This window comes from Canis lupus, chromosome 27 (assembly GCF_048164855.1).
Source record: "Canis lupus baileyi chromosome 27, mCanLup2.hap1, whole genome shotgun sequence".
NCBI classification, from domain to species: Eukaryota; Metazoa; Chordata; class Mammalia; order Carnivora; family Canidae; genus Canis; species Canis lupus.
The window spans coordinates 37,027,727-37,049,661 of record NC_132864.1 but is presented as its reverse complement, the minus strand read 5'-3'; the positions used below and the strand labels follow the sequence as shown (position 1 = coordinate 37,049,661).

Here is a 21,935-nt window from a genome sequence, read left to right as displayed (position 1 = left end):
AGGGAGAACGCAGCAAGGCAGGACTCTCCCGGAGACTGGTTTTCTCGCCTGCCTCCTCCTGGCCCAGAGCTCCCTCACAGGGCGGCACTGGGGAACATTCCTGGAAGCCTCAGGAAAGGCCCAGGAGGGAGCCAGCAGGGTCTGGCTCAGGTGGCATTGTGGGGAAGATGTGGACACCCTGCAGGGAGGGGACGAGTGTCGTGGGCTTGCTGACAAGGGGCTGCAGGCAGGAGGGCTCTGGACTAGGACAGTGGGAGAGGGCACGCAAGGCGGGAAGAAGGGCTTGGGCAAAGGTGTGGAGGCAGGAAAGAATCCGTGTCTTGGGGGAGGCAAGGACAAGAAGGGGCCTTAGAGCCCAGGTCGTAACGGGTGCTCTGTACCCCTCACTTAAGCCCCACCACCTCAGTGGGTTCCTGGACCCAATTCCGATGCATGTGTGGGGGTGGGGGTGGGGAGTGTGTTCAGAGTTCCCCCCACCAACATGTGTCTTGAGCATTCAACTCAATTCTGATGCCTTCCACCCCGAGATAGCATCAGATTCCACAGGCTCAAGGCTCAGTCCCCCCAAGACCACCCTCCACTTCAGGCAGGAGTCAAAAGGTTGTTACTGTATTTCTTGGCTCTAAATCAGAGGTTCCCACGACCCCCCTCTTTGGGCTCTATTAATTTGCTAGAGTGACTCACAGAACTCAGGAAATCCATCACTAGATTACTGGCTTAATTCAAAGGACATGAAAGGACACCAGTTGGGGCACCCAGTTGGCTCAGTCAGTAGAGCCTGCCACTCTTAATCTCGGGGTTGTAAGTTCAAGACCCACATTGGGTATAAAAAAAATTACTTAAAAAAAAAAGTAATTACATTACTTAAAAAAAATAAAAGATGAAAAAAAAAAAAAAAGATGTCAGTCAATAGCCACAGGAAGAGAGACCTAGTGGGAGCTCCCAAAGGGGCTTCTGCCCACATGGAGTTCAGGGTTCGGCACAGTGACAACATGGAAGCATTCTGGTTCCCCAACCTGGAAGTTCTCTGAACCTCACCTTTTGGGGGCTTCATTACATAGGCATGATTGCTTAAATCATGGGCCACTGGTCACCGAATCCACCTCCAGCTCTTCCTCCTCTCTACCCTCAGGTCAGGGGGGGACTGAAATTTCCACCGCTACATTTGTGGGTGGTTCTCCTGGCAACCAGCCCTCATCCTTAAGCACTCTCCAAAAGTCTCCTCGTTAACATAAACCCAGCTGTGATGGGAAGGACCTTGTTGTGAGTAATAAGACACCCATTTCACCTTTATGGCTCTGAAGCATATTCAGGAACTGAGGATGAGAGAACAAATATTATAACAAAAGATGCTTCCCTTGTGCTTATGCTTCCAGAAATTCCAAGAGTTTGGGGAGTTGTGTGCAAGGAACTATGGATAAAGATGTACTATATGGGGACACCTGGGTGGCCCAACGGTAGAGCATCTGCCTTTGGCTCAGGGTTTGTGTGAATCCAGGGTCCCAGGATCAAGTCCCACATCGGGCTCCCCGTAAGGAGCCTGCTCCCTCTGTCTCTGCCTCTCTCTGTGTCTCTCATTAATTTAAACAAAAAAAGGGACACCTGGGTCGCTCAGCAGTTGAGCGTCTGCCTTTGGCCCAGAGCATGATCCTGGAGTCCCGGGATCGAGTCCCACATCGGGCTCCCTGCATGGAGTCTGCTTCTCTCTCTGCCTCTCTCTGTGTCTCTCATGAATAAATAAATAAAATATTTTAAAAAGGGTGGGGGAGGGAATCCCTGAGTGGCTCAGCAGTCTAGCACCTGACTTTGGCCCCAGGGCGTGATCCTAGAGTCCCAGGATCGAGTCCTACATCGGGCTCCCTGCGTGGAGCCTGCTTCTCCCTCGGCCTGTGTCTCCACCTCTCTCTCTCTCTCTCTCTCTCTCTCTGTGTCTCTCATGAATAAATAAATAAAATCTTAAAAAAAAAAAAAAAGACCCACTATATGCGAGAAATATATTTTGGTCATCCAAATGACCAAATATATCTATTTTTTATAAATCACACAATATGGCACTGCCACCTTACCAAGTAGGTTATTCTTACAAATAAAGAAACAGGCTCAGAGAGATTAAGTCACCTACTTGAGGACACTCAGCTAGAGAGAGAGGTGCCAAGACGCCAAGGTGCCAGTGCTGGCTTTGCCACCACGAGGAGTGATGGAAAGGACTGGTGGCGAGGTGGTGAGCCGGCCCCAGGGGAGCTCAGCACAGGGAGCGACAGGCACGACCTGCGGGGCAAGCCTGTGGAGGGTACCAGCGACCTGCCAGTGTCCTGCAGCCTCACACCCTTCTCCAGCCAGAGTTGGGAGGCAAAACCTCTCTGCGTCTCTGGGCTTCTGTGTCTCCACCATGAGCCTCTGCTTCCTCGCTGATGCTCCCCTGCTGAGCAGCGTGGGTGCTGGCTGTCAGCCTGGGCCTCAGTTTCACCGTCTCTGACCCCTGAGGCCTGGATGAGCCAGTCCTTTCCCAGCCTCAGCTGCCCGGCCAGCCGGAGCTCGGGCCCAGCTGTCTCAATCCTCAGCAATTGCCTTTCATTCCCACTTCCTTCTGCGACCACTGCCCGAAGGTCAAAGCCACGTCCGGCCTGCCACTCAGAATCCCAGAGCATCTGGCCGACGGCTCTCCCTGGCCTCCGCTACTTTCCGGCTCGGCGCCGTGGGTGGTGGTTTGGGTGGTTCAGCCAAGTGGCAGGGCCAGGATGCCAGTGCCGGCAGGAGAAGCGCAAGACGCGGTACAAAGATGGGCCAGCCCTGTGACTGTGTGTCGCTTGTCTGCATACCCGGGAGGCCACGAACGTGGGTCTGGTTCTTGCGGCCCTGAGGTGACTGTGGAACCTGATGCCACCCTGTTCAACAGTCTTCCTGCTCATTACCAGGTCGTCAGGCAGCGCTGGCCTGTGGCCTGTCCCCCGCTGGCCATGCCACCAGAATCCCCCCTCCACACCCTTGGCTTACCCGAGCTACTGGGGCCCCTTTAGCAAAACAAACACACAATTAAAATGGCAAGATGAGGGCACCTGAGTGGTTCAGTGGTTGAGTGTCTGCCTTTGGATCAGGTCATGATCCCCGGGTCCCAGGATGGAGTCCCACATTGGGCTCCCTGCAGGGAGCCTGCTTCTCCCTCTGCCTGTGTCTCCGCCTCTCTCTCTCTGTCTCTCATGAATAAGTAAATAAAATCTTTTTAAAAAATTAAAATAAAATGGCAAGATTAGGTGCAAAAAGGGAACATTTACTTAGAGAACTCAAAACAAACACTACATTCATAAAAGCTGACAAATACCACCCAACATCATAAAATCCAGAAGGAAATCCCTCTGTCTTCAGAAGCCTGTGGCCAGGGGGCCTGGTGTGGCCAGGTCAGGTAGGGGCTGATAAGGCAGCGCACCCGCCAGCCAGGCCCCTGCTTGTCCCCTCTGGGCAGCGGAGGTGGGAGGGCTCCATGAAGGGGTGAGTGTGGACCCAGGAAGGGGTGGACTGCCTATTCAGCTCCCATGTCCCCACCCTGTGGCAGGTGGCCCAGCCACAGGGGACTGGCCCCTTTGGTGCCCTCCCGTCTCCTTCTGCCCTGGGCTCTGCTGGGAGGGGTCCTCTCCTCCCCAAGGAACCCAGGATTCAGTGCTTCAGACTCTGGCCTGACCAACCCCCCTCAATCCCCCCACCCCCCCACATACCCCCCCACCTCCCACCCATCTCCTCCAGATGTGGGCACAGCTGTATTTTTAGAGGAGCCAACCACAAGGACATTCTTTCCTTCTAATTATGAGGGCTTCAAATTTCCTACCAATCAGTCTCATTGTCCCGCCCTCAAATATCAAAGGGTGGCCAGCAGGAGGGACGCTTCAGCTGGTTGTAGTCCTTCCTCACTCCCTCCCCACCCCCCTCTTCCCTCTCTTCTTTCCCTTTCTTCTGCTTTTTTTTTTTGCACCATTAAATTGGAAAGGAGACCCAGAACTGAAAACTGTGAGGAGGAGGGTGCAGCAGGATTTGGGGTGGACCCAGCAGGAGCTGCCCAGAACCTTGCCTTCTGCATCCCTACGCCCCTGGGGATGTCCAACTGGGCTGCAGCCCCTCTGGGTTCACACACCCAAGGTAGGCCCTGTTTGGGACAAGTGTGGGGATCAAGAGAGGGTCAGGTGCCTGTCCTCAGGCTGCTCAGTGCAGGGCGGGTGAACAGACACACAGGGGCCAGAGGACACAACCCCTGTGCGGTGGGCAGGTCAGTTATGATGTCCCCATTTTACAGGTAAACAACAGAGGCTTGGGAGAGGAGGTACCTGTTAGAACTGCAGGAGCGCCCTGAGTGTTTGCTGCAGCTCTCGCGATGTGCTTGGTGGTGGCTCGCTGCCACCCTCTCAGCCTGGTGTCCAAGGTCAGCAGGCCTCCTGACCTCTGCCCCCGTGGGTCCTTGGGAGGCTTCTGGTGAGAGGCAAAGGTGCTGGTCCCTGTCCCGGTGGGAGGAACAGGAGGGGCTTTTGACTTTGAACCACAGGCTGCTCCCATTCTGCAGCACTTCCTGGAAACCGGACAGAAAAGGAAACTGAGGCCCAGAGGGCTAGGAGGCAGGCCCAGGACAGGTCAGCCTTAAGTCGCGAGCTAGGCACCCCCACCTGGAGTAGCGATGCACCCAGTGCTCGGTCCCAGTGATGGCCTGGCCTGCTCGTGGCCTGAGCCCTGGAGAGAGGTCCAACCTGAGCCCGGGTTCCAGGGGAAGGCACTAGCCCAGGCCACCGGCGCGCCCGCAGGGTGCAGAGGGCGTGGGTTCAGGCGCCACCAGGCAGGCTTCCCCGGGCCCTGGCCCCCGGGTGTGGCACAGGCTGGGCGCGCAGGACCGGCAGGGGGACCCCCTGGGGTGGGAGCAGGAGGGGGCGCCTGGGTCCGGGACGGGAGGGGGTGGTTTGGGGGCCGCCCGGACCAGGAGGGGCACTGACACAGGCCTTTGGGTTTCCCTGCCACAGCGGAGCCCCCCACCGGGGCGGAGGGCCGGTTCCGGGCGGAGAGGCGGACGGAGCTCGGGGACCCGCCGCGGCACAGCCTGGGCTCTGTCGCCCCCTCGTGGCCGAGCGGGTCTGGGCGGCGGGGGGAAGCCGGGGACCCAGCGCGGCCGAGTGGGTCCGGGGTGGGGGGTCTGGAGGCCGGTTGGGGACCCGGGCAGAGGCCGCAGAACCGGGGCGCCGACCCCCGGGAGTCACGCCTACTGGCCCTCCCGTATTATTTTCAGTGGGAGCACACTCCTCCCTGCTTCCTGCTGAGTGCCACGGGCGGGTCCCCGCCGGCTCTGGGCCTCAGTTTCCCTCCCTGCAGAGTGAAAGGCCCGGGCTTGTCGGAGGGGCGCGGAGGCGTGGACTCGCACCCCGGGGAGACGGGCCACCTGCTGCTGCGCCTTTCCTAGGGGGCTGCGGGCGGGTCACCCCGCCTCCCCTCCCCTCCCTCCCACCCCCTCAGGAAACCAGCTAGGTGACACAAATGCAGAAAGCCAAGGACTGGAAGGGTGAAGGGGTGTTCTTTCCGCACACACCCCCAACTCCAGGGTGCTTTGGAGGCCCTATGCATCTGGGCCAGCAGGGGACCCCATCGGGCAGGGTCGGCCCCTGACTTGGGATCCGAGGAAAACCAGCTCAGCTTCCAGCGGAGTTGTGTCACCAGTCCACGCTTGACCTTGTGGGGTCTCAGGTGATGTGGGAAAACAAGAGCAAAAGAAAAAAATAATTGAATTTCCTTACTACTTACAGCCCATTGGCAAGTCCTTGAAACAGGCGAGCGTCCTTTCGCTGGGAGCTCAGCTGCACCAACGTTAATAGGTTTGCAAAGGGCAAAAGGCCTGACCCCCTAGGATCCTTTAAGGTCTTCTTTAACATATAAAAATTATTTTGAAAATCTCCTTTATCTCTACCCCCCAAGTTACATGTTAGCAGTCATCCCCCAAGCATATGGCCCACTGATACACCCCTGAAGGGTCTCATGACTAGGGTTTTACTAGACAGTAATAAATGACCTTTTCCTAACAAGAGCTAGCCCCCTCCAAGTCCTGGAAAACTTGCTTCTAAGTTTTACACTTATGCTCTCCCTAACCCCCTCCCAACTTAAAAGTATATAATTGTCCACTCCTCATCACCCCAAAGCAGCTCTTTCTGCCCACAGGTCCTGTCCCTGGGCTTTAATAAAACCACCTTTTTGCACCAAACATGCCTCAAGAATTTCTTGGCCATCCACTCTGAACCCCACCAATTTCTACATCATCAGGTTCTTGTCTGTAAAGGAGACTGTAGCCACCCACAGAGGATTGCTGAGAGGATTAGCATATAGCTTGGGGCCACCTCACACCTTGACCTTCACACTCAAGGTTAAGCTCCCAGTTAATGTTTGCTGAGAAGAAACCTCAAACTTCCAGGCTTAAGGATAATAATTAATGGCTGGGAACCTAGGCACATGGGGGCTGACTGCGGTGAGGTGTCAGGTGGCATTTTGGGGAGAAGGGAGGGCAACTGAGTATTATCATAGTAGTAGTCCATAGTAGTAGGGCTGCCTGGGTGGCTCAGTCTGTTGAGCATCTTGATTTTGGGTCAGGTCATGATCTCAGGGTCCTGAGATAGAGCCCTGTGTGTAGTCTCGTGCTCAGCAAGGAGTCTGATAGGATTTTCTCTCTCTCTCCGTGTCCTGCAGCCCTACTCCCTGCTCATGCTCTCTGTCTCTCAAATATATGTCTTGGGCAGCCCTGGTGGCGCAGCGGTTTAGCGCCACCTGCAGCCTGGGGTGTGGTCCTGGGGACCCAGGATAGAGTCCCACGTGGGCTCCCTGTGTGGGGCCTGCTTCTCCCTCTGCCTGTGTCTCTGCCTCGCTCTGTGTCTCTATGAATAAATAGGATCTTTAAAATATATATATATATATATAAATCTTTTCAAAAAGATTTTCTTTATTTATTCATGAGAGACAGAGAGAGAGACAGAGACACAGGCAGAAGGAGAAGCAGGCTCCATGCAGGGAGCCCAATGTGGGACTTGATCCCAGGTCTCCAGGGCTGAAGGCAGGCGCTAAACCTCTGAGCCACCCAGGGATCCCCTCAAATATATAAATCTTTATTTATTTTTTATCTTTTTTTTATTTTTTTACTTATTTATTCATGAGAGACACAGAGAGAGAGAGGCAGAGACACAGGCAGAGGGAGAAGCAGGCTTCATGCAGGGAGCCTGATGTGGGACTCGATCTTGGGTCTCTAGGATCAGGCCCTGGGCCGAAATCAGACGCTAAACCATTGAGCCACCCAGGCTGCCCTATAAATCTTTAAAAAAAAAAGTTAAATCCAGTTCTGAATTTAGTAGTATCCCAGCACACTCTCAAGCTTTTACTACATATGCATATATTCCTATCTAAGACATAAGGTTTTGCATATTTCTAAATATAAAGTATATTTCTTAATATAAAGGCTTTAGGGATGCCTGACTGGTTGGGTCAGTGGAGTGTGCAACTCTTAATCTTGAGATTGTGAGTTGAGTCCCACGATGGATGTAGAGATGACTTTATTTTTTTTTAAGATTTTATTTATTTATTCATAGAGACAGAGAGAGAGAGGCAGAGGGAGAAGCAGGCATCATACAGAGAGCCTGATGTGGGACTCAATTCAGGATCTCCAGGATCACGTCCTGGGCTGTAGGTGGCACTAAATCGCTGTGCCACCGGGGCTGCCCAAGATGACTTTAAAAAGTAAAATCTTTAGGGGATCTCTGGGTGGCTCAGCAGTTTAGTGCCTGCCTTCAGCCCAAGGCATGATCCCGGGGTTCCAGGATCAAATCCCACATGGGGCTCCCTGCATGGAGCTTGCTTCTCCCTCTGCCTGTGTCTCTGCCTCTCTCTCTCTCTCCCCCTCTGTGTCTCTTGTGAATAAATACAATCTTTAAAAGTAAATAAATAAAATCTTTATAAAATATATGTAAAGGCTTTATAATCTGTACAATTTTCTGCACCTTTATCCAGGCTGTGTTTTGATTTCACCTAATTTTATGTTAATGTTGTTCCTCTAGTTCATCATTGTCTACTGATGAGTGGCATTCTCATGTAAGCCACAATTCATTTCTCCATTTTCCTGATGATTGACATTGGGGTTGTTAACAGTTTTCTAATATTACAAACAATACTGCATATATGAACAGAAGTTCTTGAGCATGGGATTAAGATTTCCTCTTTAAAAAAAAAAAGATTTTGGGATCCCTGGGTGGCTCCATGGTTTAGCGTCTGCCTTTGGCCCAGGGCGCGATCCTGGAGTCCCGGGATCGAGTCCCACGTTGGGCTCCCGGCATGGAGCCTGCTTCTCCCTCCTCCTGTGTCTCTGCCTCTCTCTATCATAAATAAATAAATCTTAAAAAAAATAAAAATAAAAAGATTTTATTTATTTGAGAGAGAGAAAGATATAGCAGGAGCAGAGGGAGAGGGAGAAGCAGACTCCCTGATGAGCAGGGAGCCCAATGCAGGGACTCCGGGATCATGACCTGAGTGGAAGGCAGATGCCTAACTGACTGACCCACACAGGTGCCCCAAGAGTTGTTGTTGTTGTTGTTGTTGTTGTTGTTCTTCTTCTTCTTCTTTTTTAAGACTTTATTGACTTCTTTATATATCTGGAATACTAATGCTTTTTTGGTCATATGCTTGTGGACAACTTCTCCACAGCTACTTGGTAGCTCTTAGTCTCACCTTTTTATGGTATCTTTTAACATAGATTTTTAATTTTATAATTATTTTTTAAGTAGGCTCCATGCCCAACATGGGGCTTGAATTCATGACCCTGAGGCCAAGAGTCTCATGTTCTAACAGTGAGCCAGCCAGGCACCACTAGATTTTTATTTTTAATGATGTTAAATTTTCATAAGAAACCTCATGTTTGGGACACCTAGGTGGCTCAGCGGTTGAACATCTGCTTTTGGCTCAGGATGTGATCTCACAGGGACTGGGATCGAGTTCCACATCAGGCTCCTTGTGGGGGGTGGCCTGCTTCTCCGCATTCCTGTGTCTCTGCCTCTCTTTCTGTGTCTCTCATGAATAAATAAAATCTTAAAAAAAATTTAAAAAAACCTTATGTTTTATCCTTCTTTATCCTGAGGTTATCATAGAGGCCGTTTTTAGGCAACCAATTTGAGCAATAGATACCTAAGTAAGGTAGAAGGACACACAGTGATCACCTACCAGCTGGCTGAATATAAGCAGGCCCATTAGGTGACCCACTTCAAAATATTCAGGCAGCCCAGGTGGCTCAGCGGTTTAGTGCTGCCTTTGGCACAGGGCCTGATCCTGGGGATCAAATCCCATGTTGGGCTCCCCGCATGGAGCCTGCTTCTCCCTCTGCCTGTGTCTCTGCCTCTCTCTCTCTAAATAAATAAAATATTTAAAAAATATATCCATAAGCCCTGGCTAGACAGCTATTTGAGAGGAGAAAAAATAGCCTTTTTTGAAAAAAAGAAATCTATTTAAATAAAATATTAGCAACTGAAGCCAACAATGTGTTAATAGCAACAATTACAAAACTATGAGCTAGTTGTGTTTATCCTAAGATTTAAAGGACTAATCACTCTTAGAAAGTCTATTGATGTAATTGAGCTCATAAACAGTTAAGTAGAATGCCTATGATTATCTCAACAGGTGCAGAAAAAAATGCAATTAGCAACTGCTAATATTTTATTGTGTTTTTCCTTAAAACTGCACAATGTTGTTGTGTTTTTTTTTAAAGATTTTATTTATTCATGAGAGACACACAGAGTGAGGCAGAGACATAGAGGGAGAAGCAGGCTCCCTGTGGGGAGTCCAGTTCAGGACTAAATCCTCAGACCTGGGATCATGCCCTGAGCTAAAGGCAGATGCTCAACCGCTGAGCCACCCAGCTGTCCCAAAAACCCACAATGTTTTCAGGAGTTTTTAAAAGCTCAGAGCAGCAGGGACTTCTTGGTGGCTCAGTCAGTTAAACAAGCAACCCTTGGTTTGGGCTCAGGTCATGATCTCAGGGTGCTGAGACTGAGCCCCCAGCAGCAAGGCTCCAAGCTGAGAGTAGAGCCTGCTTGGGATCCTCTCTCTGTCTGTCTCCCTCTGCCCCTCTCCACTCCCAAGAGCTCTCTCTCAAAAAACCCCCCAAAACTTAATGTTATTAAAAAACAAAAGTTCAGAGCAGCAAAAATCAAACAAAAACCAGGCATGAGCAAGAGAGATACCGCAGTCTCCCTTCTGGTTACATCCCATCACAGTCTTTGCTCCGATGGCGTCCTAAAGGCCACTTTCAGGCAGGTGTCTGTGACCACAAAGAGCATCTTAGGCAAGTCTGGTTTCCATCTGGCCTTCTTCCACCTCCTGGATTCCATGCAGGGCCCAAGAAGCCCTGAGAAATAAAAGATTAATCAGGCCCTGTGGACCCTGCGGCTCCTCACCTCCAAGAGCCAGCCGCTCACCAGTCAGCCTGAAGCGGGTTCTCCCCGGTGCACCCCACATCCCGGGCTCGGCCAGGGCTGACGGATGCCAACGCTCCAGAGACTGGTGGGTCTGGCCTTAGGTCCCTCGCGATGCTGCCCCTCCACCCGGCCCCGGCCTGATGGGGGCAGAAGGAAGTGGGAGGGAGGGGCCGGGGGGGCGGTGCGGGGCCGAGGCAGGGGCCCGCAGAGCTTCACTCCGGGGCGGGAGAGCGGACCAGGGGCCAGGACGGGGCTTCGGGCGAGCATGCAGCCCTCTGCGACCTCGGGGGCGCCTGCGGGGGTGGCGCGGTTCCCTTCCGCTTTGCACCGAAGGGCCCAGGCTCGGCCGACCACGCGGGCGTGGCTCTTCAGCCTCAAAGCTACGGAAAGGGAGGGATGGAGGATGAGCAGGAGCCTCAGCCCCGGGTGACAGCTCGCGGCTGTCCAAAGGGAGGGATGGAGGATGAGCAGGAGGCGCCCCTCGGGCCTCAGCCCCGGTGACAGCTCGCGGCGCCGCTCGCCCCTTCACCGCCCCGGGCGCCTGCGCGTCGTCTCGGGTGCGCTGGGGGCGCGCCTTCCGCTCACCCGGCCGCCGCGACACCCACGGCTCCTGCCCGCCCCCTCCCGGTCCCCGTCCCCGTCCCCGTCCCCTCCCCCCCGGAGAGCGCAGCCACAACGCCCACTGCGCATGCGCCTCCCCGTCCGCTCCCGGGGCCCGCAGAAACCACGGCACCGCGCTCCTCGGGGCGCGCATGCGCTTTCCCCCGAGCGGCCACGGCGGCGGCGGCTCCGTGCTGCAAACCCCGTGTTGCGGCGAATGCTGGAGAAATGCGTACGTGCTCGGTACCCTCCTGCGATGGGGAAAGGTCTGAATTCCGAAACGCGGCCGGCCCAGGCGGCCCAGACGAGGGATGGCGGACCGGCCGGAACGCGCGGGCGCAGGCCCTCCGCAGGCTCGACGGGGCGCTCGGAGCACAAACCCGCTGCTGCGCTCGGACGAGCGGAAGCAGGTGGCGCGCGGGGACGGGGGACGGCCCGGGCCAGGGCAAGGTTGCATGGGGTCACGCGTCTGCAGGAGCCGCGGCCCGGCGCACCCCAGGCTGCAGCCCCTGCGCGGTCCCGCGGCCCTCGGGCGGGGCGGGTCCGACACGCCCGGGAGGCAGCAGCCCTTGGGCACCACCGTCCAGGTCGCCGCGCCCCCTCCTGCCTCGCCTCACTCTCCTCCCTTCGTGTCCTCCGTGCTCCCTCCAAACCCTGTCCCGATGTCCTGCTTCAGAGCAGCGGGGGCAGCCGGAGGCGATCGTCCACACCACCACCACCCGTCTCTGGGCGCCCTTCCCCCGCCCCCCGCCCCGGTCCTCCCACTCCTCTGCCAGCCTGCACTGGTTTCCTTCAAACGCCCACCTGCATGGCACGTGTCCCCCTGTCCTTCAAGTCCTCGTGCAGATGTCGCCTTCCCCGACGACCCTCTCAAACACCCCCTCTCACCCCTCCCTGCTTTCTGTCTTCATCACACCAGCTGACATACTATGTGTTTTCCTCGTTCATTTTGTTATTGCCTGCCCTGCCTTCCCCTGCTGGAAGGAAAGCCCTGTGAGGTCAGAGATTTTCTTTCCTGTCCCACTGGATATATCCGCAGCACCCCAAACAGTTGGTTTACTGTTCCCAGTAGGGAGGCAAGAAGTATTTGTTCACTGAATTGATAATCACCATCATAGCTAATGTGGGAATGTTCTTCCTGATAAGACACAGGACTAGGCAATCCCCATGCATGAGCCCAGTGAATTAAATAATTTCCTGGGCCGCCTGGGTTAACCTTCCAACCCTTGGTTTCTGCTCAAGTCCTGATATTAGGGTTCTGAGATTGAACCCCGTGTCAGGCTCATTCAGCATGCATCTGCTTCAGATTCTCTCTCCCTCTCCCTCCACCCCTCCTGCTCATTCTCTCTCTTAACTTAATTAATTAATTAATTAATCTTTTTTAAAAATTCCTGCTAGTTTGGAGACCTGCCAGCATCTCCTGCCCCATGGGCTCAATTGTCATCAAGCTCTGTGTCTTTTTTTTTTTTAAGTTTATTATCATTATTTTTAATAATCTCTATACTCAGCATGGGACTCAAACCCAAACCCTAAGATCAAGAGTCACAGGCTCTTCCAACTGAGCCAGCCAGACTCCCCAGGCTCTAGGTCTTTTGCTGCTTCCTGCAGATCTATCTTCGTAGAAGGCTCACCTCTATGCAGCCCACATGGAGATTTTTTTAAAAGAATTTATTTATTTATTTGTTTATTTATTTATTAGAGAGAGAGAGAGACAGCGATCAAGAAGGAGAAGGAAATGCAGGCCCCCTGTTGAGCAGAGAGCCTGATGTGGGGCTTGACTTCAGGACTCTGGGATCATGACCTGAGCGGAAGGCAGACTCTTAACCAACTGTTAGCTACCCAGGCACCCCCCACATGGAGGTTTAATGTAACACCCGTGTGAGACCAGAGTCCTGGGTCCTCACCTGGCTTCATCCTATAGCTTCCAGCTTGAAAAGAAGTTCCTTAGGCCTTATGGGAACTGTAGGCATGTCCTCTGATGGACCAGTCTCCAGACCTATGGCAAGATATTGCCCCCCAGAAATATCAGAAAGGGAGACAGAACATGAAAGACTCCTAACTCTGGGAAATGAACTAGGGGTGGTGGAAGGGGAGGTGGGTGGGGGGTGGCGGTGACTGGGTGACGGGCACTGAGGTGGGCACTTGACGGGATGAGCACTGGATGTTATTCTATATGTTGGCAAATTGAACACCAATAAAAAATAAATTTATATAAAAAAAAAAGATCCTTCCTCCCCAGGATGACAACTGTTCTCTATTATACCAAGTGTGTATGGCACACATGTACCTTGGCTGCCTCCCCACCCTACCTGGAGGTAGGCACGATCATCTCCAGGTCCAGTAAGGGCAGAGCTGGCATTGAGACCCAAGCGTGGCCACCAGCTGTGGCCACTCTGCTGCTTCATGTGCCCCACAAGTCCCCATGCATAGAGGTCCATATGGCCCTTCTGTTAGCCTTATTGAGGAACCTGGTGAGGTTCTGTTAGCCTTATTGAGGAACTTAGTGAGGGAAGGAGGCGCAGCCACTCTGTTGGAGAATGTTTTACTGGGGCAAGCCACTGGGGCTTGGGAGCTCCTGTCCTGCTAGGATCAGAGCTTCACTCTGCTGGGGCCCCAGCTCAGAGCACTGTGCTCCTGAACCACAGCAGGCGTGCCCAGGGTCAGCCTGGCACCAAGGGTCAGAGAACTGTTGTCTACTTCAGGAAAATGCTGATGGGGGAGAGGGTGGCAGGGGGAGCAGGATCCTGGACTCAGACCAGGAGGCTGGGGTTCCTCTGCTTCCTGCTGGCCATGTGCAGTCTCTTCCTCTGCATCAGCTGCCTCATCTGCAAAGTGGAAACATCACTGCCTGGTTCAAATAGATTACAATGCTGTGATTGGTAGGTTCCAGCCTTGGGAGGGAGGCGGAGGCTGGTCAAGGTCACTCTGTATCCTCCCCTCTCTCCTCAGATGCAGGGCAGGGTCCTGCTCCTGACCATCTGCGCGGCTGGCATTGGTGGGACTTTTCAATTTGGCTACAACCTCTCCATCATCAATGCCCCGACTTTGGTATGTATGCTCTGTGCCCACCATCACCACCATCCCAGTGGGTGTGGGGCAAGGGCTAACAGCTGCCCACTGTGGGGCTTCAGGCCAGCATCCTCTCCGTGGTGCTTTCTCCCGTGTGTCCACCTCCACCGAGATGTCCCACGGGTCCTGCAGATTCAGCTTCAAACCTAGCTCTGCATCCTCCCTTGAACCCGCATGTCCTCCTGGGTCCCTGATGTTAGTAGATAACTCTTCTGCCTCCCCAGTGACTGGAGGCCAGCCTTGAATCTGCCCCATCCCTGCCCCCAAACATTGAGCCCTTCCTAACTACCTCTAGCTAGCCATCTCTGCCCATGTCTCTGCCATGACTCAGTTCAGGCCCTGTCTCTCTTGCTTGGATCCCTGGCTTAGCCTCCTCACTGGCCTCCCTGTCTTCAGCCTCACCAGTTTGAGCCAGCCACTCCCCTGCCCAGAAACATTTCTGTGGCTCCCCAGTGCCTGTAGGAATAAGGACAGACTCCTCCAACTGAAGTTCAAGGCCTCCTTAGATCTCCCACCTTCATTCCTTGAACCCCACTAGCAAAGCAGGTTAAATGCAGGTCCCCAAATGCACACAGCCCTCTCTCTAAGCCTCTTTTGCTTGGGGAAGCCCCCTCTGCTGCACCTGCAGGAGCCCCTCAAGGACTGCCCAAACACTGTCACCTTCCTGAAGCCTTCCTTCAGCAGCACCCACTCACCCTCCCCCACTCCACCTCGGGCTAGAAGTCACCCCTCCCTCCCTATCCTTTTGTGTGGGCTGCCACCACTCCTGCATGTTGTCTGTGTGGGGCCCATCCCATCCTCCTGCTGGTTTGCTCTCAGTGTCTGAGTCATCTTTGTGTCCTGGGTGCCTGGCACGGACCTGGCCCCTATGTTCACTGGTGCCTGTGGAAAGGGTGATTCTTTCAGCTCAGTGATAGCTGGCCTCTACCTTAAATCACAAGAGCAAGTGTCCTGTTCCTGGGAAGGCGGTGCGGCTGCACGTGGTGGGTTTTGGGGAAAGAGCTCCAGGAACCAGGTCCTAGGACAGAACGGGCGCTCTCCTCTCCCTGCCTGTCCTGTCCTTCACCCTCTACCCGGGGACAAGAGAGCGGCTGTCACCAGACTGATTTCCTGCCAGCTGGAAACCCCAAAACAGGAGTCCTCCCCAGTGGCTCCGACTGAAAGGTCTGGGAAGACGCTGATTGGCTGATTTGGATCATATCTAGGCCAGGTGTGGGATCAAAAGGTGGAGCACTCCCACTGGCCAGTCTGAGTCAGGTGACCGACCACCTTTCTGGGGACAGAGGAGGCTGTAATGGGTTGGAGAGAAGTCCTCAAAGGAAGGGATGGTAGCCGTTAGCAGAAGCCAAGGATGAGACCACATTCTGGACAGAAACAGTGATAGCAACCCAGTGCCTTAAAGAAAGGATGAAATCAGGGTTTAGAAAGGGAGGCCTGAGCTGGCTGCACTTAGTTTATCTATTTGCTCATTGAGCAAACATGTGAGTGCCCACTTCCTGGCAGATTTACAAGCCAGAGAGGGACCCACCTGCAGCAGGGCACTCTGGGGCCTTGCCTCCCCGTGGGCCATCGCCAGCCCCCCTAAATGAGACTGTCTTGGCCTCTGAGGCTCCTCCTAATTCCCCAAATGGATTTCTGGCCAAGGGCAGGGGAGGCTGGCCCTGGTCCCAGCTCCCCTGGACAGTTTCCCCCAGAGGGGTTTGGCAGGCACCAGGCTGACAGCCACTACTGAACTGGCCTGAGCAGAGGAGAGCTGGCCCGACCCCTAAACGCACTGCCCTCCTCACATCCTGTTGGGAAGCCTGAGACCAGACACAGACTGGTCTCTAAGCAAGGCAAGTGTGTCCCGGCGTTCCCCAAGTGCAGTCATTCCTACCTATGTCGTCAGGCTGGGGGTGGAGGCCTGGGGTGTCCTAACCACCCGCTACAGCCCTGCCTTGTGGCTGAGGCCGCGAGTGAGTCCTTTCACCTCCCTGGGCCTAATTCCCAGTTTAAACAATGAACAGAGTAATGTGTATCTAACAGAGTACGTCTAAGGGCCTTCAAAGTTGGAGTCCCAGGGAAACAAGTGGCACATTCCAGATAAGTCCTGTAGGTTTAGGGGATCCCTGGGTGGCTCAGCCGTTTGGCGCCTGCCTTCAGCCCAGGATGTGGTCCTGGAGTCCCAGGATTGAGTCCCCATGTCGGGCTCCCTGCATGGAGCCTGCTTCTCCCTCTGCCTGTGTCTCTGCCTCTCTCTCTCTCTGTGTCTCTCATGAATAGATAAATACAATCTTTAAAAAAAAAGTCATGGGATCCCTGGGTGGCGCAGCGGTTTGGCGCCTGCCTTTGGCCCAGGGCGCGATCCTGGAGACCCGGGATCGAATCCCACGTCAGGCTCCCGGTGCATGGAGCCTGCTTCTCCCTCTGCCTGTGTCTCTGCCTCTCTCTCTCTCTCTGTGACTATCCTAAATAAATAAATAAAATAGTAAAAAAAAAAAAAAGCTTTAAAAAAAAAGTCATGTAGGTTTAGATACCACAAGGGACAGTTTAAAAATTGAGTGGGGAGACCCGGGAGAGCTCAGTGATGCCAGAGTCATTACTGCCCCTTCCCCCGAAGGGACACATGGAAGGAAAGAGCCATGTGACATAGGACCCCTTGAGAGGAGCAGTGACCTTTGGTGGAGTGTCACAGCCAGCCTGAGGTCACCCTGACTCAGAAACAAACTCCCCTCCTGCCTCTCTCTGATGTCCTGCTGGTGCTCACCGTGGCCAAGCCTGACAGAAAGCCAGTCTGCAAGGAGCCCAGTGATATGGGGTGGATTCTTGGGCCACAAGTGGGAGCATGGGGGGGTGATGGTGGACGCTGAAGGGCAATCAGAGATTGTCCAGAGCTAGGCTCCAGGCGACACTGAGAGTGAAGGGGACTTGTCCAGTGCTCTCACAGAGCAGGTGCCCGGGTGACTTTGGGGGAGACAGAGCCCTGTGGGGGAGAAGGCCTACCCTGTGGAGCCTGTTCCGGGGGTGCTGACTGGCATCTCTGTCCACAGCACATTCAGGAGTTCATCAATGAGACCTGGAGCGTGCGTACCGGCCAGCCGCTGCCCCGCCACCTAGTCCTGTTGGTGTGGTCCCTCATTGTGTCTCTGTACCCCCTGGGGGGCCTCTTCGGAGCGCTGCTTGCTGGGCCCCTGGCCGTCATGCTGGGAAGGTAAGTGCTTTCTTGTGTATGCCCCCGAGACCCCTTGATGAGAGGTCCCCCAGTCTGTAGGCTGAGGAAGGTGGGGGAAGGAGGAGGCCCTGCAGGTAGAGGCCCAGGTCTGCTCTCCTCCTATCCTACCTTCACCACAACCGTCACATTTCTAAGCAGATTTGATAGAGGGAAGGGCCTTGTGCTCTGAGGGAGGGAGAACTCCTGATTTCTGGTTCCATGTCTGCCAGCAAGTGCTATTGCACCGTCCACTAGTGTCTCCTCTTCAGGTCTCATTCCATCACTCTGGATCCAACTGATAGTTTTTTTTTTTTTTAAGATTTTATTTATTAATTCATGACAGACATACAGAAAGAGGCAGAGACACAGGCAGAGGGAGAAGCAGGCTCCATGCAGGGAGCCCGATGCGGAACTTGATCCTGGGACTCCAGGATCATGCCCTGGGCTGAAGGCAGAAGCTGAACCGCTGAGCCACCCAGGGATCCCCAACTGATACAGTTCTTGGGGTGCAGACCGGAGAAACAGGCTCATACTAAGTAAATAATAAACAAGGGTGTCTGGCTGGCTGAGTCAGTGGAGCACGGGACTCTTGATCTAAGGATTGTGAGTTCAAGCCCCACATTGGGCAGGGAGCCTACTTAAATAAAAAATGTTTTTAAAGATTTTATTTATTTATTTGAGATGGAGGGAGCACACAAGCAGTGAGGAGGGGCAGCGGGAGAGGGAGAAGCAGACTCCCTGCTGAGCAGGGAGCCCAATGTGGGGCTCGATCCCAGGACCCAAGTATCATGACCTGAGCCAAAGGCAGATGTTTGAGCCACCCAGTTGCTCCTTAAATAAAAAAATGTTTTAAAAGTCTACTTGGAAAAAATAAATAAAAATAAAAGTCTACTTGAAGGGCTCCTGGGGGGCTCAGTTGGTTAAGCATCTGACTGGTGTCTCAGCTCAGATCTTGACCTCAGGGTCGTGAGTTCAAGCCCCACGTTGGGCTCCACACTGGATGTGGAACCTACTTTAAAAATAAAAATGAGGGTGCCTGGGTGGCTCAGTAGGTTAAGTATCTGACATCTTCTCACGTCATTATCCCAGGGTCCTGGGATTGAGTCCCACATCAGGCTCCTTGCTCAGCAGGGAATCTATTTCTCCCTCTGCCCCTCCCCCCTGCCTGTGAGCACTCTCTCTCTCACACAAATAAATAAAATTAAAAAAAAAAAAAAAATCTTGGGCAGCCCCGGTGGTGCAGCAGTTTAGCGCTGCCTGCAGCCCAGGGCATGATCCTGGAGACCCAGGATTGAGTCCCGCGTTGGGCTCCCTGCATGGAGCCTGCTTCTCCCTCTGCCTGTGTCTCTGCCCCTCTCTCTCTCTGTCTCTGTCTCTATGAATAAATAACTAAAATATTTAATAAATAATAAAATAAAATCTTAAATTTTTTTTAATTTTAAAAATATAATAAAAAATTAAAAGCCTACTTAAAGAGAAAGACAGCCTTCGGCTGACTTGATAAAAAATTGTAATAACTGGAAAGATCCTGGAGCAGCTCATAGAATGAAAGGAAATACTCAGAAGCCAGTTCTTAAGTAGGACGGGATCCAAGGTGGTGCTGAAGATCTCAATAGCCAGAGCTTTGGACCATAATCCCAGGGAGGATGCCTTTAGAGTACATTAGCTCCAACTACATTCTATCTCCATCCAGTGTCTTCATTCAAGATTCAGAATTCAGGAAGACAGATTGTTTTTGACCCACTGTGGGTCACACATTTATACCTGTGAAGCTGTGGCTGAGAAGCAGTGCCAGGCAGAAAGAGCAAATGGCTACCACAGTCCACCCCTTTGCTAGCCACCCTGCATGTGTAGACATGTTTCTCCTGTGTATTCAGCTCTATACGCGCCCCTCCTAGCATTCCTCAACCATCCCCCAGATACACCAACATATGTGTTCACCTCTCTGAGTGAGACCACTCAAAGCATCATCTGGTCGTGCCACAGGGCCAGTATAATGGACATATTCTTTCTGAGTGCAGGACTTCCACATGATGCCCATTCCACCAGCCCTGCAGTTACTTCTCAATGTTCTGCAATCGACACACTTAATGGTAAATTTAGCTGCCATCAGGACATCCCATAAGTGGAGAAAAGAAGAAGGAGTAGGGAAAACACTTAACAAGGAATAGAAAACTAGTGGGTGAATTTACTTTGAAGCACATGACGCAGGGAGTCTGGTAGTGCAGATGGAGTTCTGCTCTGTGGTTTTGGAACCGGCCCCAGGCTTTGCTTGCACTTGTGACTTCATCCTCCAGTTTTTCATTCTTGTCTTGGGTCAGTCCTTCCACTGGTTGAGGCTCTTTGCCCATCAGGGTAACCCAAATCTTCATTCTTGAGTGGGCTTGGTGGACATGATGATGTGGGATCTTCAGCAGGTTATTATACTTGGAGGTCATCTGCTTCTGGATGGAGGGACTCACAATGCAGTAGTGAGTTCCATGGCACCAGCCCCTCTTCTCTCACTGGTGTAATTCCTTTTCCTTCGATGCAAATTGCATGGGCACCATGTTGTTTGTGTATTTAACAGGTCTATCTCTTAGGATGCCTTCAACTGCAAGTAACAGAAACCAGGACTTAGTTGGCTAAAACAACAGGCGGTCCTTTATCTCATACAAGAAGTGTGTAGATGGGTGCCTGCAGGTTTACCTCGGTGCCCTGGATCTGCTCCTTGGATGGTGTGTCGTCTTCGTCCTCAGGCTTACAGCTGGGAAGTTAGAACAGTGCCTCACTCAGAGGCAACATTATCTAGCAGAAGGGAGATTTCTTGGTCAATGCCTTATAACAGAAAGAACAACAACAACAACAGACTTTTCAAAAAAGGTGCCATGTCTCATTGCCCAGCACCAGGTCACTAGAATAGAGAACAGGATCACCAAGTCTGGGTTAGATTATTGGTTTCAGGGGCGCCTGGGTGGCTCAGATGGTTGAGTGTCTGCCTTTGACTTGGGTTGTGATCCCGGGGTCCTAGGATCAAGCCCCATATCGGGCTCCCTGCTCAGTGGGGAGCCTGCTTTTCTCTCTCCTTCTGCCCCTCGTTGCTCATGCTCTCTCTCTCAAATAAATAAAATTGTTAAAAAATGTATTATTGGGTTTATACCTGAACCTTAAGGGGTAGGGGCACATTCCTAAACAAATTTGGGCTCTTCTTGCAAGAAAGAAGGAATTCGCTATTACCTGGTAACTGTCCCCAAATATCTGATGATACCTGGTACAATGTCCCTACATGACAGTGCTGACAGGAGCATGAAGGGGAGGAATTGAGAATTCAAATTCAGCACATATGCTCCGGTTGTGACAACTTACTGTCCCGCCCCAAGCACAGGGACCCAGTGGAGTTTCTCTCCCACCCAGTGGCAGATTGAAACGCTGATGTGGAGATGCCTAGGTGGCTCAGCGGTTGAGCATCTGCCTTTGGCCCAGGGCATGATCCTGGAGTCCCGAGATCGAGTCCCACATCAGGCTCCTTGTATGGAGCCTGCTTCTCCCTCTGCCTGTGTCTCTGCCTCTGTGTGTGTGTGTATGTGTGTGTCTCTATGAATAAATAAAATCTTTAAAAACAAACAAACCCTGATGTGTTGCCATTTCCAGGAATCAGGGTTAGGTGTGTAGGGTGGTGAGGTGGTTAGTTAGTTTGAAGATAGGAAACTCCTGATCATTGATTCCTGTGCGCTTTCTGTCTTTAAAGTTTTTTTAATTGAGATATTCAATTATATTCATATTTAAATAACTATAAGTAAACATAAACCATGTATGCTTTATTTGAATTATATTTTATTTTGATTTACATTTTATTAGATGCACACAGCCATCTGCAAACCAAGGTCAAGCTTTATTTTGTTTTATTTATTTATTTATTTATTTATTTATTTATTTATTTATTTATTAATATTTTTTTCTTTATTTATTCATGAAAGACACACAGAGAGAGGCAGAGACACAGGCAGAGGGAGGAAGCAGATTCCGTGCATGGAGCCCAATGCAGGACTTGATCCCGGGACCTCGGGATCACACCCTGGGCCGAAGGCAGATGCTCAACCACTGAGCTACCCAGGTGCCTATTTTGTTTTGTTTTAAACCAAAGACAAGAAAGAGGCCCTGGTGTGCCTTGGGAGAAGGGTGGTAGAGTGGTCAAGTAGGCATGCTGACATGAGCAGCCTTGCTCACGAGAAAGAACCTTTGGGACCCACGCGAGGCACCACTGAAAGAGTGACTGAGTGCTACCGGACACACTCAATCTCAGCATAGGAGTGTCATATGGCTCACAGTGCATGATGGACACATGGCCACAAAGGGTCCTATAGTCTGGCATAGGGACTACTGACAAGGTTAGGGTTCATCCGTCTTTCTTTCTTTCTTTCTTTCTTTCTTTCTTTCTTTCTTTCTTTCTTTCTTTCTTTCTTTCTTTCTTCCTTCCTTCCTTCCTTCCTTCCTTCCTTCCTTCCTTCCTTCCTTCCTTCTTTCTTTCTTCTTTCTTTCTTTCTTTCTTTCTTTCTTTCTTTCTTTCTTTCTTCTTTCTTTCTTTCTTTCTTTCTTTCTTCTTTCTTTCTTCTTTTCTTTCTTTCTTTCTTTCTTTC

General features: G+C 52.3%; 1 protein-coding gene and 1 long non-coding RNA gene across 3 annotated transcripts in view; one reads left to right on the top strand and one right to left on the bottom strand.

Annotated features, from left to right (window-relative positions):
- Window positions 1-3,939: 3,939 nt before the first annotated feature.
- Window positions 3,940-11,080, bottom strand: LOC140619684 (uncharacterized). Of its 2 annotated transcripts, XR_012019523.1 has the most exons (4): window positions 10,461-11,080; window positions 10,227-10,390; window positions 5,555-7,315; window positions 3,940-4,552 (listed from the first exon to the last, which is right to left on the bottom strand). It is a non-coding gene; the product is annotated as an uncharacterized lncRNA (long non-coding RNA). The 2 variants fall into 2 exon arrangements; XR_012019522.1 differs by lacking the exons at window positions 3,940-4,552; window positions 5,555-7,315 and having other exon boundaries at window positions 9,677-10,390.
- A 90-nt stretch (window positions 11,081-11,170) lies between these two features.
- Window positions 11,171-21,935, top strand: part of SLC2A11 (solute carrier family 2 member 11) — a 16,986-nt gene continuing 6,221 nt past the window's right edge. Inside the window, exons 1-4 of the mRNA XM_072801932.1 lie at window positions 11,171-11,470; window positions 14,010-14,108; window positions 17,159-17,319; window positions 21,276-21,423. Of these exons, the coding sequence (XP_072658033.1) occupies window positions 11,372-11,470; window positions 14,010-14,108; window positions 17,159-17,319; window positions 21,276-21,423 (507 nt within the window). The 5' untranslated portion in view covers window positions 11,171-11,371. The remainder of the gene's footprint in view (window positions 11,471-14,009; window positions 14,109-17,158; window positions 17,320-21,275; window positions 21,424-21,935) is intronic.